The following is an 18,200-nucleotide window of genomic DNA, read 5'->3' as shown; positions in this document are numbered from 1 at the left end:
ATCCATAACATGTTAGGATGCCTTTCAATGCAACTAACTTGAAAGTTCTGGCTGCATCCCCAAAACCTCACTATTGCTAATAGCGTCCAGTGTTCCTGGCACTTCATAGCTTATAATTTCAAGGACACAGTACCAAGCTCTGCATTCTATATACTTCTTGAGCTGCATAAAAATCTTTCAAGTTTGTTTATTTGGCTTCAATACTTACCTGCCCAGATCCTATACCTGGCAAAGAGGAGGAAGAACATTGTTTGTTCCATTGTTAGAGTATAATTTAAATCTAACACCTTAAAAAGTAGCAAACAACTTACAAAGCACTTTCAGGTGTCCCAGTTTTATTTTTGCTCTTGGTAATTATTTGTAAATGTGAGACAATCAACTACGGGGGGGGGAAGAATCAGTGTGCAAAATTCCATACATTCCTTGTAACCAATCCACAGTATACCCAAAATCTCTCCAGTACTAGAAAACTGCTTTGAAGATTTCAGATGTTAAACTAAATATGTTAAAAAACTTCCACTAAGCTCTGACCCTCCAGAAGAATTCCTAGTCTTTTAGGCAGAAAGAACGTGTCCTATATATAGGTTACGCTGACTTGTACTCTGGAGAGACTTAACAGATTGGCTCTGATAGATACAGTGCTAATCATTTTTAATGTCTCAGAAGATACTGCAGCCTGGCTATTTTGGGACACCTTTTCACATTATGAGATTCAGTTTCCTTATCCATTTAATCAGAAAAACCCTTTGGAATTCACTTTGAAGTGCTCTGCCTCAGACACTAGATTCTGACCATTAGTTTCTAACCAAAAAAAAACCTAAAAGCATCATTAAGACCTAATTTTTAAAAACTTTCTCAAGTGTCTACAAAATGTTTGTGCCGAATTTAAAAACCTAAGCAAACTCATAGCCACTTAACAGAGAGCAGAAGTCACACGACACTTGTTTCTCACCATCACCTTAATTCAACACCGAAGCACTGCTGCATTGACATTATAAACACAAAAGCATCTCATTTAAATAAGTCATTCTAATGAAGGTGTACCACTGCAATACTTAAGGATTATTTTTTTTTTCCAAGCATCATACCACAGTAGCTGTAGTTTGGCAAAATACATGATTCTAGCTAGCTGGATTTTGTGCAACTTGGACAAGTTGGGAAGGCTGACACAGGCAGATAAATCTATTTTTCTTTATAAAACAAAATAAGATGAAGTTAACGAGCACCAATGGCAGGGAATGGATTAGCTGAAAGCTAGTTTAGATGAAGACTCCTGGAGGTTCTTTCCATTATTACCACAGTAACTTCCACATAAATTTGTTGTTTCCTGCCTTTCATCTACAAAAGCCAGTCATCTTACAGGAAAAAAAGCTCTAAGACTTTGCCAGGGATGACACAGAGCCTTTAAGAGACATCTGTTTAAACAAATAACACACACTACCTTATGCTAACCTACAGACAAAAACAAACAAAAAACTCTAGAACATATCTAGGTGCAATAGACCCAAGATCTGTGACTTTTAAGTTTATATATACACAGCATCAAAAGTGTTTTTATTCTCCAGAGTCGGCCTAGTTACTCTATTTTTGCTTCCCAGTGCTGCCACTTCTTGCTAGGCAAGAAGACTTCTAGAGAGCCATGAACTTTTCCCTGCCCCAAGAGGTCACTGTACAAACAAGCAGCCAAAACTGAAGTAGCTGTCAGACTGAGAAAGAGATTAATAAGAACAGGGGCAATTGCAATATGCTATGAACTGCTAGACCTGTGTTCTTTCCCAGGGACACAGATGCTGTTTGTCTCTGAAAGGGTGCAGGTGGGCAAGGGGTCCTTTTCCCCTGCCCTGATTAAGGCAGCATATGCAGGTCATGGTGGTTCCAGGCACTGAGGTGAAGCTTCAGTAGTGAGAGGGGTGAAGCAGAAGTTTCCCTGGTACAAACTACGGTGAGTGACCCCACAGTCCGGAACAGAAAGCTCAGCCTTGCTCACTTTCCTCCTCCTCCCCCGACTTATCAAGGCTGCAATCAAATCAATACTCACCTACTCTGACATGGGAAAGTTTGCTAGTTTTATTCTTCTTCACTTCCATCCAAATTTACATTCTGCTAGCTATTCAATGCTTCTTTAGAAATGTTGCTCTTAAACTGGCCTTGTTTCCATTCATAAGGTACAAAAAAATTTATCCTCAGTTGCATATAAAACACCCACCAGAATGGAAACAGAATTGCAAGACAGCAGATGTTTCTTTCCTAATCAATCAGTACACAAACAGGAAAAAAAAATTCTAAAGAATCAGTTTGAATGCTAAGTGTAAGTTCTATATAAATTTCAGCTGTATATGTATGCAAGCCATGAGTCAATGTTGGAAAAAGACAGGTGTGTTTATACATTCAAGACACAATTCGTGCAATACAGCTTTCCATTATTGCTGAATTACAGAAACTGGCAGAAAATTTTGACTACTGTGAAATATTCAAATCACATCATATGAATTTGTGCAGTATGTGAGAAATGTATTAGATGGAGATACAACACGGCCAAGATCCCAAAGGAAAAGGAAGTTCTTTAGCCATTGCTAGGCCACTAAGGCTGCCTACCAACAAAAATTAGAGAATAGTCCATCCTATTTTAAATCAAACAAGAAAAAAAAATAAAGCTACACTCCCAAGCACTTCAGTTACTTGGGAAGATGTACGTAGCACACTCTCCAACACATAGCTGAAGTCACTAGAGAGACCTGTGCTATCTTACTGGGATACAAGTAACTTGAAATTGGCCAATGTGATTGGTATGGGTTAGGAGGTCTCCAGATGCTCCATCAGTGTGATGGAACTGCTAGTACAGATCTAGAGCAATCTAGACTCCAAGATGAGTCTGGTTTCTCTTGCTAGACACATCCTCCTGGAAGAACAGCAGAATGTCAACCTCTGCAATGCAGAGAACATCAAAAAAGTTTAGCAAGTTCCTCAAGCTACTTCCAATTGCTGACCTCCCAGAAAGGCCTCCAATTATGTCTGGCACACCAAAGAAAGACTACACATATCATAAGAGACCACAGCATGAGGATACTCAAATCCTGCAGCAAACAGAGAGCTCCTGCCCCATGAGGTTTAATTGGTTTTCGCATTACAGATAGCGGTGTGTGAACAAAACAAGCTCTGTGAGAGCAGAGCAGTGCATTTCTCAGATTTAGTCATCCTGGATAAATGAGAGAGAAGGAGATGTAATACTAGAACTTGAATCTACCAAGAGATACTGCATGAGAAACCCCACATACAAAGCTTACCCTGCAGGACCTCTTTCTCTGCTTGCCACAAAGAAAACCAAAGATTAACCTCTTAAAGCCTGGTAAGCTACTTTTCCCCATAAACTTCAGCTTTATTACATGTTGAGTTTTAAATGAGCTAGTAGGAGCCATAAAGATAACTCACGATGTTCTCTACCGCAGGGGGGGAGGGGGGGAAGTAGTACAGCTTGTAGCAACATAAACAAACAAAAAAACATTCCTTTTTTTTTTTTTAAAGTTATTACACTGCATTGGCAAATTCTTGATTTATGTAATATGATGCCCGTTCAGAAGTAGTCAACTGCTAACCAGTTGTGGGGGCCTGTCCAACAAAAAAAAAAACAAACAAAAAAACCTGCACCACAGCACTACAATTCCAGTGGTAATGACTTGTGGTGTGATACTTCCTAATTCACCAGAACACAGCCCATCGCACCCCAAACACAGCAGAGAGGAGCAAAGAACAGTAGGTTTTCAAACAGCAACCAGATCAGAGTAGCAATAGGGAATTCTATATTTCATGTGATGCCAATAAAATACTTACAGGGTTGTGAACTTCATCTGTTGAATGATGAACAGCCCACCAGTCAGACGTCCATTCCCAGGCATTTCCTACCATGTTGTACAAGCCATATCCATTGGGGGGAAATGCAGTGACCTGTACAAGATATGGAACACAAGTGCCAGTTCTGTAAACCACTCAACATGAAAGAAGGTTTTTAATCCTGAAGACCAGTCTGCTGAAGGTGCATTTGTCTTTACTAGGAGCTTCTGCCTTCGTATTTCAAAAGCAGACATCAAATCAGTACTGCAGAACTGTAACACTTTTACATACTCCATTTAAATAAAACAAAATGAAAGAATGAACTATTACCATCCTCACTGTTCTCAGCACCACACTTCCACTATGGCACATAGCATCTTCTCATTGGTTTTGGAGACTGATCTTCTAAAGAGAGGCACTGTTTGACCAACAGGCACAGACCTGCACACAGCATTAGTGATCTGACCTCCATGCCCATGCTTACAACTTCCCGATTCCCCTTCCCATCAAAGAAAAGCAAGGGTGGCTGTCAACTCATGCATACGCAGGCTTCTCTACTGAGGAAACTTTTTGGACTTACTTTAACTACCATTTAATAATTCATTCACATTCTTGATTGCCTTTAAAATTCCACTCCATTGTTTGCCATACTAGACAGGCTCAACCTTTCCAAAAAGGGAAGTTTCATTTCTTTTAAACTATTGCATAATTTTTGTGCCTCAGGAACAACTACCCAAAAAATGAGAGTTCAAAAAATTGTAATGCCGAAAGCGCAGGCAGAAAGTATTTCAGCATCTGACTATAAACTGAATGGAAAGGGGGAAAAGAGGTCAGTTTGAGAGGAACTAAAAGTTAAAATGAAAGTAATCTTTACATTTCAATTAGCTTTTAAAAAGTATACCTTGCTAATATTCAAGCCTGCAGTAAAAATCTAAAGGTGAAAGAGTATAGGAATGGCAAACAGCCATGGTTCATTGTGTTGAACGCAGTCATCAATTATAGGAAGACTAAGTTCATTCTATATGATTAATTCACTTTGAGACACACTTACAGGCGCAGTTCCTTTGTATCCATCTTCTGCAGTGTTATTAGTTGGGAACACTCCCTGCCAGATATTGGCATAATGTTGACCTTTTGGCTGAAGCTTGTTGCCCCATGGGAAAAGTCTATTAAAAGACATACAGAAGTACAGTTGTCAAACACTTTTTTTTTTTTAAATTAAAAAAATGAGACACACCACACACAGCTCCCATCCTCCCCACCTTACCCTGGAGAACTGTTTGTATTGCAGTTCCATTCGTACCAACATCTAGCAGGTTTTCAAGGACAGCAAGGGTTCTACGAGGACAATTCACACATGGAGGAAGGAAAGGCAGCACTCACACTGCCCTGTGCAGTATGTAGTCCAGGACACAGGATGGAGAAGACATAAACCTGTTATTCACCTTGTCTTCCCCTTCTTCCCAAGCCCACAGTGAGATAACAGGTAGATCCAGTGGCCCTACAGTTGCTGTGCAGTCATGTAGTTATTTACTTCTTAAGCACTTTTGCAACTCTTTCAGCCTTGGCACTAAGGTCCTTCACTATACCTTTCATCTCCTGCAATAGCAGCAGTCCTGTGTCTTGGCATTTTGTCACATCTCCTCCTCTCTTGGGCTCTCTGCATTCCCCTCCCATTATAGAGTTCAGATTACAATATACCACTTAGGTATTTAGGGAAATTCACTTACCTAAAGGAATCTGTTCAGATTAAGTCAGTGTTATATTTACCACAGATGTGCATACTACACAAGAAAAAGACACTAAGGGTAATAAAAACCCACACAACTCTTCCCTATCTTGTAAATACCAGTTTTAAACATTTATCAGGGACACATTTGTGACAGGTACCTATTTTCAAGGCCCCCTCGACAGCTGTATTCCCATTCAGCCTCAGTTGGTAATCGTTTCCCTGCCCATGTGCAGAATGCCACAGCATCATTCCAGGAAACATGAAGAACTGGATGACCCATTCTGGGGAACAGAAGAAATAGGACAAGATCATCAGCAGAACTAGGCAATCTCACAGCTATACAGCACAAGCACTTCATGAAACTCTTAAAAGAGATGGCCACAAAGGCCTGTGAGGAAGTTCACAGTTCAGTTACAACTGGACAAGGAATCAGATTACTTTTGCAGAAAAGAAGCTGTTTAAGGAAAGCCAGCAAGCTACTAGCAGATGCTGGATAGGAAATGCAGCCAACAGAGAAAAACAAGGAAGAGGAAAAAATTAAGTTCTGTTTGTCTGATCATGCTCTTATGTACAGCTCCATACAGTTAACAAAGACATTTGTATCTTGTGCTTTCTCATGGTCTCACCTCAGAAACCTGCTGCACCCAGGAGCCTATGAAGAACTACCAATACACTGGCTTCTTCTGTGGAAATGTAGGTGCTCAGGGACCCAAAGGAAGACACCAAAAGCCTGCAGCATTACTACTCCTTGCTAGGCTAGTTTAACAGTATCTTAACAAGAAGCCAATATTCTCAACAGGAAAATATACATTGCAATTTAATGGGTAATGCTCTTCACTTCCCTGGGCACTCTTCTCTTTGCTGCAGGTTCTTTCTTTGCTGTCAGTTGCGGGGTTTTTGAGGGAGAGGCGAGATCAAAAAGAGTCCTTACTCTTAGCAACATCATCTTTTGCAGCACCCAATCCAGGAAACAGTAAACTGCAGAAATTTAACAAAAAATATTTTTCTTTGGGTGTTTCAAACAGTCCACAGTTTACACAAAAGCTCCCATCTTTCCTTTGGTTTGGTTCCAGGATTGCCCTTACAGTCCTGGTGTCTTTTTCCAGAAAAAGACAGAAACAATGCCTAGTCGTTCTTGAAACAAGGATCCTCCCCATCCAAGTCTCTAAATAGACCAAGATACTTCAAAAGCTGAGGGTATTGGTCCAGAAGACAGATACAGAGGACTTCCTGTTAACTTATCTTTCCTGCCTCATTTAACAAGCCAGCATATGCCTGTTGGTCCATTAGACTACCATTAGACTTCCATGTGGCAAGTTCACCAGCAGCTGTACTAGGCTAGGTTTTATGCTATACTCCTACAAGACTAGATTTACATGGAAGGTTTCCAACTCTTATCTGCTGACTGTGACCTAAATTTCTCTGTCTCCCGCTAACAACGCCTCCTGATATTATCTCTATTTTTGCCTCAGATAATTCTTTCATTGCCCTTGGAGAACAGACAACGGACTTGTTACTAAGCAGTTCAGCCATCGGATGATTTTACACTAACATAGCCATGTCCTTAGAGGACTCAAAAACATGCCAGCATCTACTAGATCTAGGCTAGAGAGTCTGACTTTATTTCAAACAGCAGTTTTGAAACTTTAGCTAGTTGATTAAGGCAGCTAGTGTCAACTTCACTGACACCTGCCTAGTGAGAGACAGAGTTGCAATATAAGAGGTCCCAAATGAAGACAGTCACATCCAAGTAAGCATACAGTAATATACATAACTGAACAATGGCTTTCAACATGTGCAACCCAGGGCTAGTTCTGCAGTATCCATAAAAAGCACCTGAGAATAATGAAGCCTTTTGATTTTCTAGGCATAAAATTCATGCCACTTCTGAACTGAAAGAGATCGTGTAAAGGCATGGACCAAAAAGTTTCAGGGTTCATGCTAGCAAAGCATGGCACTAACTATAGGCTAAGGAAAAATACAGTTTTCCAAAGCATTTAGACCTTCTAGATAACAAAGTCACAACTGATTTTCCACAACAATCAGCCTACAAAGTCAGAATACATTAAAAAGCACAAAACTCTTCAGTCATCTGCTGCCAGAGAGAGGCCTCCAAATTCCAGATGGAGGACACACTACATGGACTCCTAGAGTACGCATGCAGCTAGTATTTAGTCTTCCTCTCCAAAACCAGATCTGCACTGAATGCTCTAAAGTTGCTGATCCTCTAAAGATCTACTCTGTTTCACTGCTGATATATAAATGTGAACAGAAAACCCACTGAAGCACATGTCGGTATGGTCTCTTTTCCCTTAGGTAGAAAGTGCTTATAGACCTTTCTGAAATACTACTACGCCATTGACCATACGACCACTGAATATTGCATGCAACACACTAGATGATGTGAAAATAGTTGCAGAAGCAGAAGCAAGCAGGTTACTAATTAAAACTCCTTTCTTGCACCTCCACTCCTGGTGCAAGTTTACAGGTATATTTACAAGCACCGTCTATTATAACTGAATGGCCATTTAGGGCTTACCTGTTGGATATATTAGAGTCAGGACCCTCGGGGTGCTTCCAGTTGGCTCCCTTCACAGGCAACCACCAGGGAGCAGCTGCAACCTGAAAAGGGACAAGAATGGCCAGGGAAAAAGACTTAAATTCCCAGCTAAAGGCTATTGTGAAAAACCACCATGTGACAACAGGCTATGAAGCTTTCACTCACAGCTCATGGCTCTGCCTGCAGCCAATCCAATTGACCTATTACTCTGACCAACCAAGATGATCATTTGATCCACACTACAATACTGCTGGCCGGGGAATAGCCCAAGGTACAGAACAGCACAAAGAAAATGCCATCCAAGAAACAAGCGAGAGTGAGACCAAATCCTGAGCATACTTTTCTGAAGTACTGCCCTCTGGCTGCCTCCCCTTCCCTTCTACATTTTCTCACCTGCAGGTCTGATATAAGGCACAGTTTATTCTCTTTGAAGGCACAGCCTTCAGCACACTACCCGTGGTGGACCAGACTGTCCTCTCAGAAATTCTCAATTATAGTTCTTCACCTCTGAAGACATATGCCCAGAACATTCAGATGGTAATGGATGGAAGAGGTCATCTGGAACGTTACAGTTTTACTCGATTCTTTTACAACAGTATGCCCACAGTACAGTTAAACTAGCTAATCTCCTGGCTGACTTCAGTCTGACACATTCTGCAGAGATGATAAAAATAAGACAGTTTTAGCTTAAAGAGAATTTTCATCTCAATTATTTGCTCCCTAGACTCAGTGTCTGGGAATAACAAAAACAAAATCCTGATGACATCTTTTAAGTAGGGTCAAAACATGCATCTTGAAACACATTTGCTTTCCAATTAACTAACTCAGTAAGCTGATATTAAATTATTTGCTATCATCAGCTTCCAGAAGGTGGAGACAGAAGAGCCACAGAAGTTAAGTGAAGCCTTTTTCTTTTTTTCCAGTTGGTTTGGTGAGCAACATCAAGCAGACAAAATACCCTGTAACAATGCAGACATCAAGTACTTCTTAAGCAAAAGTCTCAAATTTGGTTCTGCAATGCCAAGGAATTATTCCTGGAATACATTCCTTACGGATTTCTTCTATTAAGCTTACTTCAAAGCTGAGAAGGTCAGTGCACAGTACGTTTAACTATTCTATTCTGATTCACATTCACTCAGAAATACTTATTTTAATAATGGGTCCTTTCAGAAAATTGAGGCAAAAAAAAGAACACTTATGCTAACCATCAATAGTGGTTTTATTCCAGCAGCTTGAGTGCTCGCTTCCAAAATACTCCTATTACAGAGATAATTTCCATAATGAACAAAAATCAAAGTAAATAAGCCTTCAATGCTTTAGGAGTTAAACAACCTACCAGCTGGTTAGCCCTAGACCTAGGATATCCAGATGCTACCCTAATACTGGCCTGTAGAACAACCTTCAGCAACTTCTGCCCTCTCTGCCGCCCCTCAGCTTTCCCTGCGCTAGAGATGGCAAAGGGAAGAAGTAGAATATTTATTTCTTGTCATCGTGCTGCTAAACCAACTTTGTAAAGCATTACACACACAGGTAGGAATTGTGCCAAGAGTGTTATCCTTTAACTCACCAAATCCTTCACAGAAAAGTCCAAAAGTAAAAGTCACTGAAAGCTGGTATTCGGGAGACAGAGCATCAGCCCAGTCAAACAATTTTAACAGCAACTTCTAGGAGGAAGCTGCATCCTTCAGCAGTGACAACCATTTAACACATAATTACATTATTACAAAGTTCTCTATGACAAACTTAAGCTGTTAAGAAAAACTCCGGTCCAAACTACACATCAGATCCCTGATTTGAATTTGAAGAGAATATATTGGTGTTAAATACAAAAGAAATAAAGATGCTCTCAGCAGCTTGCTGGTGACTGAGATGTTCTGTCCATGTGCTGTCCATCTAAATGGGACCCTTCAGGCATACTGCTAAAGTAATGCCATTTCCTAAAGATCCTGCTTTATGATCTCCCTAGCATGACAAGCACCATAAATCCACAACACCAACCACATAATTCTGGCTCAGTATCTAACAAAAGCCAACGACATTCTCCCCACAATCGGAGCCCCTACCCTTTTCAAAAAAGCATGAGAAGTATTTGATATCTTACTAGAAACTACAGCTCTGGTACTGAGCATTCAAATCCAAAGATGGGATCTTCATTCAGAGGGATACTCAGCTCAACCCTCATAGCACTAAGGCTTCAGAATGACGAAGCTGCTGAACAGATACTACAGACAATAGGCTTAAAACTAGTCTGATTTAACCAATTCCTTGTATATTTTGAGCTTTAACCTTCAATCTATACTCAAGATAGGACAGAAATCCAAAGTTAGAATTTTACAGCTCTTCAAGGAAAATAAGAGAGCCGCAGTACTATTTGCTAAAGGTTCTCCGTGAATCTGAAAGATCATGAGTAAGACTTCATCACAATAGTTTTAAGGACAACACATTTTTGTAAATTAAACTGCTGTTTTTTGGATAAAAATCTCTGCAGGAGACTGCAAAGACTTATGTTTTAGAAGACTTTAATTTTGGAAAACATTTTTGTTAGGCAAAAGAAAAAGCAGATGCTTTCAATCAAAATGGTTTATTTTAAACTGAGAAAAATATAATCTCTCCGCATGAGCGCACTACGTGTGCATGTCTTCTGTTTCTGGCTCTGCTGAACACCAAATGGCTGGCAGTCTTTGCAGAACACCCAGATCTTTAGAGAAGTTACACATATAATACTAGGACAGTGATAACAGTGATAGACTACGTACAGCCTTCAATAATTAATTGGAAACTAATCTAAGTCAGCCACTGACACCAGTGAGCATGCACCAAGATGCTCCTTCCAAAAGAGAAAGTCATGTACCTGAAATTTACAGTCCTTTCAAAAAACTTCTCAGAAGTCTTTAAAGCTTTTAATTGCTCTAAATCTAATTAGTAGAAGAGCTAATTAGACAGAGATATTGCATCACAGTTAATACAGCAAAGCCCTCCCTTGCCACTAATGAGCTTAGTTACTTTCGTAATGCCTAGTGTTGTAATGCTTCACTCCAAAACATGTGTTCTGTAGACTGGCAACAGCTTCATTTTGTAAAAATAGCAGCATATGCTGCTGCATAGATCTTGAAGAGATACTGAATTAGAGGACAGTATCTCCTTCATTTTGATTAACTCTTTACAGCATAGCCTATCACTTGTAACAGAATTGGTTAAACATAACTGCTCTGCAGACGTTACACAACTGCCTCGATATATAAGGAAATGCAGTTCTAGGAGCAAAGCACATTCCAGAGGCAGGGAAGCTCAACACTTGTTTTTTGGTCTGATCCAGCTGAAAATGTGGATTATCCAGCCCTCTGCTCCAGGATTAAACTTCAAGAACTCACTGTTCTGCTTATCACAGACTCAGAGCGCTGTCAAGAAAAGAGAACACGGCATGATAATACTGGGAAGATATACTAACAGTTAACTCCAACCTACAAGTTTTCCACTCAAAGCAATTTGTGGAACTGAAGCCTACACCCCCACTATCAGCTTGCATAAAAGTCAAAGTTTCAAGTAATCAATTTTCTTTTCAAAGTAGGCTGGGATATCCTAACTTTAATTGCTCCATTAACTGGTGATTTCAAGGTTTTTAGGCTACTTTACAATTATCTTGAAGAAAATTCCTTCCTAAATATACATAGAAAAAAATGAAAGGGAGGAACGTCAGGAAAGCCAGTTTCATCTTCAGCATTACACCATTACTGGCACTGCAGAAGCAGTAGGGGAATACCCTTGAAAACACACACAACAAAAACACCAAAAAACCCAGCCAATAACCATGAAAACATTTGTATTGGTCTTGCATCTAACATGGCACTGGCCACATTAGATAAAAACACCCCCCCACTTCAGTTCCAAGTTTTAAATTTGATTCACATTTATGTATTAGAAGAATTACCAAAAATAAAATCAACTTAATAGCTAATCTTGGCTCTAATTCCATTTCTAACATGCAGCAAGTCATTTGAAATAACAAAGCTGTAGATTTTAACCTTAAGTCAGGCCCATAAAACGATGAGAAATTCATGCTGTTGTCCAGACATGTAGCACCAAACATCTTTTTTTTTTGATGTGCTACAGCATTATAATGCTATTTTAATATAATATGGCCTGCATACACTAGGTCAAGATAAACATCTGGAAGAAGCCAAAGTTATTGCAGAGTAAGAACTTTATCAATTTAGGAATCAACTATCTGAAAAGATATTTTCTGAGTGAAAAGTAGTCCAAGTCTGGGAAACACTTCAAGAATCATTTATTAAGCGGTGGGTTCTTAAAGAAAGATATTCAGTTTCAGAAGCTGACTTAACAGGTTACCATTTGTTTGAATCAGATTATGTTAAGCACTGTACATCTTTAATTTGCAAAAGCATCCTCTTAGCTGCAAAAGCAATGTGTGCATAGACTGGAAGCAGGGAAGTTATGAAGCATTATCTCTGAGAAATACACCCAGTGGTCTGGACACCCTCAGTGCTAGCATTGGTACGATGTGAGAAAAAATTTGTTATTCAGTAAAGAATATAATTTTTGTATTAGGTTTTATTTTATTCATGTAAGGCAGATACACATAAATCTGTCAATTTTTCCTCCTCTAAGCCATATCCTAAATCCTGAACAGCTGATTAACGAACTACTGAAGAAAGAAGCAGACAGAAAATAGAACATTTTTAGTAGGGCAAGGAGTTTAAGAAATAAAAATAATTACTGTGCAACAGATGAGCCACTGCCATTTTCCCCTCAGAAACCACAAGGAAATCACATTAGGTGGGGTCCTGGTCACAAGTAGCTTTGCACCTATTTTTCTAAGTGGCATTAGCATACCTTCCCAACAACTCTCAAAAACTTCTTCCCTCACTAAGATTCAGGGCAGAGATCTCTCTCCCACCTTCGACACACACCTCCCAGGCACGTATCATTACAGCACCTCCTTCCCTCCGCAGAACGGGAGCCCACTCTGCCAGCCAGGCACTGCCAGTAACTGGGTAACGTTAACCTACACCTGCCTGCAGGAGCGGCCCATGGGTATGAACAGATCAATCGAGCATTGGGATCGTGATTCAGCAATCCCAGACATCAGCAAGCAGCAGCTATTCTGGGCTGCTGCATTAGCACAGCCCAGCTCTCAGCTGATGCTTACCCACGCAGCGGCTGCCTGTTGTCACCACCTTCCTGAAGTCCTGCTCCGGGTCAGAGAGGGAAATCAGCGGAGGGCAGAGACAAAGCTCAGCCCCCCTCTGATTCGGCTTTGCAGTCAGATTCAGAACACATCACACCACGAGAGGCAGTTTGAAACAAGCCGGAGCCATGTAGTGGTCCCACTTGATTTTAAAGCCGCTTTCCACACGCAAGGAAAAGCCCTTCGGCAGATGCACGCTCCCTGTTCACCTTTGCCCGTCTGCAGCTCTGCTTCTCCTTTCTATCGGCGCACTGAAAACGGCACGAACATGACCTATTTCTATGCAGTACATCATCTCCATAGCAACGGGCTTGTGTTTAAGTTGAAACAGCTGTAACTGAGTCAGGGAGACATTGCAATGTAAATAGTGTGGAAGTGAATACCGCTTCAAGGCTCAAGACAAAGAATAGATCTCTCCTAGCCAGCTATCAAGGTTGTCATAGTAGCTGCATAAGGGAGACATAATCTACATATGCAGCTATAATTCATATTTGTACTTGAAGAGACTCTTTAGAGAAGAACAAACCTTCTATAATTATGTAAATAAACTGAACTGAAACATGATTGTCAAATTCTCCACTAAATCAGTAATTAAGCACACTGAAACAGCTTAGAAGTAGACAGTTGAGTATTTTTTCCAGAAGATAACTAATACTTGATGTTGCCAGCTTCTGTGATGCTACTGCAAGTCTCATGCTATTTATTATATCAATTAAAAGTCACAGCTCCCCAAAAGCTCTAATTACAGAAGAATCTGTTTTCATTCTTATTTGCTAAAGGTTTCTAGCCTCCCTCATTAGCTCAGAAATGAAAGCAGTAAGGGGTTTTGTTTAATATTGACTATTGATATTGTTTGCCTTGAGTCAAGTCTCAATATTTTAAAGTAGTTTGAAATTGCAGTACTGCAAAAAGAAAAAGCAGCAGCTTTATAGAATAAGAATAAATATATTTTAAGTCATCAGTTCGGGAAAGAATTTCAGACTTAACTGGAAACTAGCACTTTACTTTTACGAAGGGACCTTTTCCTTTGCATAAGGAAAGGTCATTGAATCTCATTCAAACAGTGTAATACTTCACAGCCATGTCAATCCGCCAAGAAAAATAACCAAAAATATTTGATGCTAAAATCCAGTAAGATTCATTAAGTGCAAGTTTTGGAATCCAAAGAAGCTTCTTTTGAGGAACTGATATTCCTGGTGAGTTCCACCTCTGGAAGTCTATTTTTCAGCCAACATCTAAATCTGCACTCAAGCTCGTCATTTTTTCCAATAACCAAATGAATATGAGCTTTAAGAAAATGAGGTGTGCACAGATATATCTACAGCCTCAGGCATAAGCAAAGCCTCACTTTAAAGTGGTAATTTATACTGATAAATATGGACTAATATTACTGGTAATTCCCAGTGAGAGATGCTTCCTGCACATCGTTCTTTATCCCAGTAGTGGGAGTACAGCATAAGAAGATAGAGATTAACAGTTCAATAGCTCCATCTTCCCAACTCATTATAGGGGATATCTGACGCATTGTGGTCTGCAAGGAACAGGCTCACCCATCTCTTCCTTTGATTTCAGTTTCCTTTCTGAAAGGCCTCTGAAAACACAAAAGCCAAGTGTGGTAGAGATGAAATTTACCCTTAAAGCAGCAATAAGTGTATTTGTCAACTTTTGCGTATGCATCCTATGTATGTTGACATTTTAACAGTATCAGACAAACTATACAATAACCTACCTGCTCTCCCCTCAAGCCACAGATAAGCAAGTTATTACTGCATGCTATCAGAAGGTACATTCTCCATAGTACCTGCTACAAGTGCTAGCACTGCTGTCTTACCTGCAAACATTGCTCACTTCATTATTAATTTGAAATACCCATTTGAAATGCATAATGTTTTCATTGGTTTTAGAATGAGACTATACCCTTTGAGTTAAAGGCTAGAGGCACTGCTATAAATGAGTAAATTGCACAGCTCAAGACCACTGCAGAGGTTTCCATACAAACAGGGATGAAAATAGCATCCAATAGTTCTAGACTGACCAGAACTCCATAAAAGTATTTGCTCAGGTCTGCCAGTGAACTAATTTCATTGCATTCTCAGACCAAAAATTCAATACCTCCTAAAGACAAATGAAATATACAGATTTGTATGCTTTCAGTCTCTTCATTGCAGAGTTTATCTGGCCTAGGTGCAAAAATTAATTTTGCTATCTTCCACAAGCCAAGAATAAAAATGTTCCCACCACTCTCCAGTGAGCAAATCTGACTTATGCTGTACTCCAGTCTTGGTAAGTGCTATCCTGTTTACCTTTTTCATGGTAGCTGCACAGCAAACGAAACTCTTGCAGTTATTTGCAAAAGCTCTCAAATCCCCTCATTGGCAAGCACGCCTCAGTACCTTCTCATTTCAGACACAATCCCCATGCTTTTTGCTCTAGGATACATTAAAATGCCATATAAATGGCATGTTACAATGCCATGGAATAATAGCACTGGGCATGCATTTCCCCCTCTCTACTTACTTCGTAAATCAGTCAGGGAGATAAAAGAGCAGGAAAACAGTCTTATCACAAAATAAGAATAGCAAAATCTCTAAATTTTTAGCTTTTTCCATTTCCCCAAATTCCCTCAAAAGAGAAGGAAAGGAAAAAAATAATTTCCGAGTGCCAAGCTATTAGCAATTCTAGGCTGTGTTTTATCTATGACATCTAAAACAAAGGCCAAGTATCCAAAAAAGGCCATAACTTAATAGCTGTAATAGATGCAGTAATTAGTAGTTGGTTTTAATCTGCAAGTCCAAGAATTGATTTTAATATGGGAAGCTATCAAAACTGGTTAAGCTCACACAAAACATTTTGGTTTCAAAGGATCTTCCACCCTCACCCTAGAAAATGTTTTTTATTTGAAAAGTCCTCGCCAATTCTATCAGTAACACCCTCATCAGTTACAGTGCTAAGTTTTCATTCTCTGCCATGTTACCACCACAAACTTAGAGGCCAAAACTAAAACTCAAATTCCCAGAAATCTAGAACAATTCCATTATTGGCTGCTACACCCCTTTTTACTGCTTCCCTTCCAGAGGAGGGTTAGGTCCAACCTACATTCCTGTAGCAGTGGCTATCTAGACCACCTCACCTCCAGGAAATGCACACCCAAAGCTCCAACAATTATTCTACGTGCTAAGCTGGTTTGCTCCTGCATTAGCTTTCACCAGCCCCACCTCTGTCCTAATTTAGCTGTCTGCTTCCTTTCAGGGCCTATGATAAATTTGTCCAGTTTAAGAACTGGAGAAGCCAAAGTGGCCAAATAGAGCAAACCCCAGATACTCCCCAACACACACATGCACCTCATTATTTATAGGAGCTGTTATATACAATTTGATTCAATATCTTCACTTCCACCTTTCCCCAATTCTTTCACTGCATATGAAATGCTACTTCCAAAATACGCATTCCTGTTGCTCTTCCCCTGTATTCACATCTGCATTTAGCATCCCTATGCTTCAACTGGAGAAAAGCCTAATCAAAACACGTCTGAGCCACTAAGGCAATGTAATAATACAGTCCTATCTCCCACCAATTTGATGGAGGAATTTTCAGTACCAGTAACATACCAATGTTTATATCTTATTTCTGCTTTTCATGGTGATGGTTATGATTCAAGAAGGTACATACCACAAGTTAATATTAGTTGACTAAGGTATACATTGAGAAAAAAGCCTTAATCTTCTCTATTGCTGATCATGACAATCTGCTGATGCAAACAAGCTTCATGCAATTTACACTTTTTTGGATTACGTTTGAATGGTTACACTGCAGTAGCCAAGTTTTAAAATGTGCTCACTTTTTTTTTTTTTTAAAGTAATTGAGTAGTATTAGATTCCTTTCACCATTTTTTCCCCAGCAGACACTAGTAGAATTTAAACATTTTGGGCAACATAACAAGAAGCTAGCTTTTATTTTCTATTGTTTAATTTAAGCTTGCAGATCCCTAGGAAGAATTTGCTTTTGCAGAACCCTTAAAGTCCCTGCCCCATAGTTAGGATGCTTCTGCATTTTAGCCGTAAGAAGTTTCTTGCAAGTTGTCTATAGAAACTTGTTTCTTGAAAGCACCATCTATAGAAAACTGCTAATGCATTTTATTAGTTTCAATTAGCCGGGATAAGCATGACTTACACAGAATTCGGTTGTCTGAGAAGCAGTCTGACTACGTTATACTCTAACACCACATCCCCATGGCTGATGCTTCCCTTCCCTGCAACTGAAAGATGCTTGCTTGTTCTAGTCTACAAATTGCACTGTCACAAAACCCCAAACCCCTCAAAACAACTAAGGCCTGCACAGTACTCTCAACATTCATAACCTCTCACAGAAAATGCATACTAGAACAACAAAAAGACACAGTTTTGAGAGGCAGAAGCATACACATAAAATTCTAAGCTGTATCTTCAGAGATTAGAGTTCTCTTTCTAGCTCTACCACTGAGCTGCCTTCTGACACCTTCTCCTTGCAGACAGAAGCTCCTTGCTAAAAGTCAGATTCATGGTATGTAGCTGGTGAGGGGGCAGGCAGACAAGAGGAAGAAAAGCAGCTTCTAGTTTCTTTTTCACCTCCTCACAATATTACAATGTTTTAGAACATAAGTTTGTCCACAGCATCAGCATAAAGTGCCAAACTACAAGGCAGACAGCCATATTCTCCAGATCACTTTACCAAAATAATTAGTACAATCTTTCTCTGTGTCTATTCCGATAATACCATGCTAGCAACTCGCAAAATGACCTAATAATAAATACTGAAAACATGGCAAAAGGAGTGTCTCCTAGAGTTTACTTTTAACAAATACAGAAAACCTTCATAAAGAAGCAGCCAAAAAGACC

At 39.7% G+C, this 18,200-nt stretch overlaps 1 protein-coding gene across 2 annotated transcripts in view; it reads right to left on the bottom strand.

Annotated features, from left to right (window-relative positions):
* SUMF1 (sulfatase modifying factor 1) overlaps positions 1-18,200 on the bottom strand; it is a 39,233-nt gene that overhangs the window by 11,695 nt on the left and 9,338 nt on the right. For both annotated transcript variants that reach the window (XM_072875829.1, XM_072875828.1), the window contains exons 4-7: positions 8,100-8,182; positions 5,719-5,841; positions 4,880-4,994; positions 3,829-3,942 (exon numbers count right to left, since the gene is read on the bottom strand). In XM_072875829.1, coding sequence (XP_072731930.1) covers positions 3,829-3,942; positions 4,880-4,994; positions 5,719-5,841; positions 8,100-8,182 — 435 coding nt within the window. The remainder of the gene's footprint in view (positions 1-3,828; positions 3,943-4,879; positions 4,995-5,718; positions 5,842-8,099; positions 8,183-18,200) is intronic.

Source organism: Ciconia boyciana, chromosome 11, assembly GCF_034638445.1.
Source record: "Ciconia boyciana chromosome 11, ASM3463844v1, whole genome shotgun sequence".
Taxonomy (NCBI): Eukaryota; Metazoa; Chordata; class Aves; order Ciconiiformes; family Ciconiidae; genus Ciconia; species Ciconia boyciana.
Note: the sequence above shows the minus strand (reverse complement) of the source record. Positions and strands in the feature narration are given on the sequence as shown.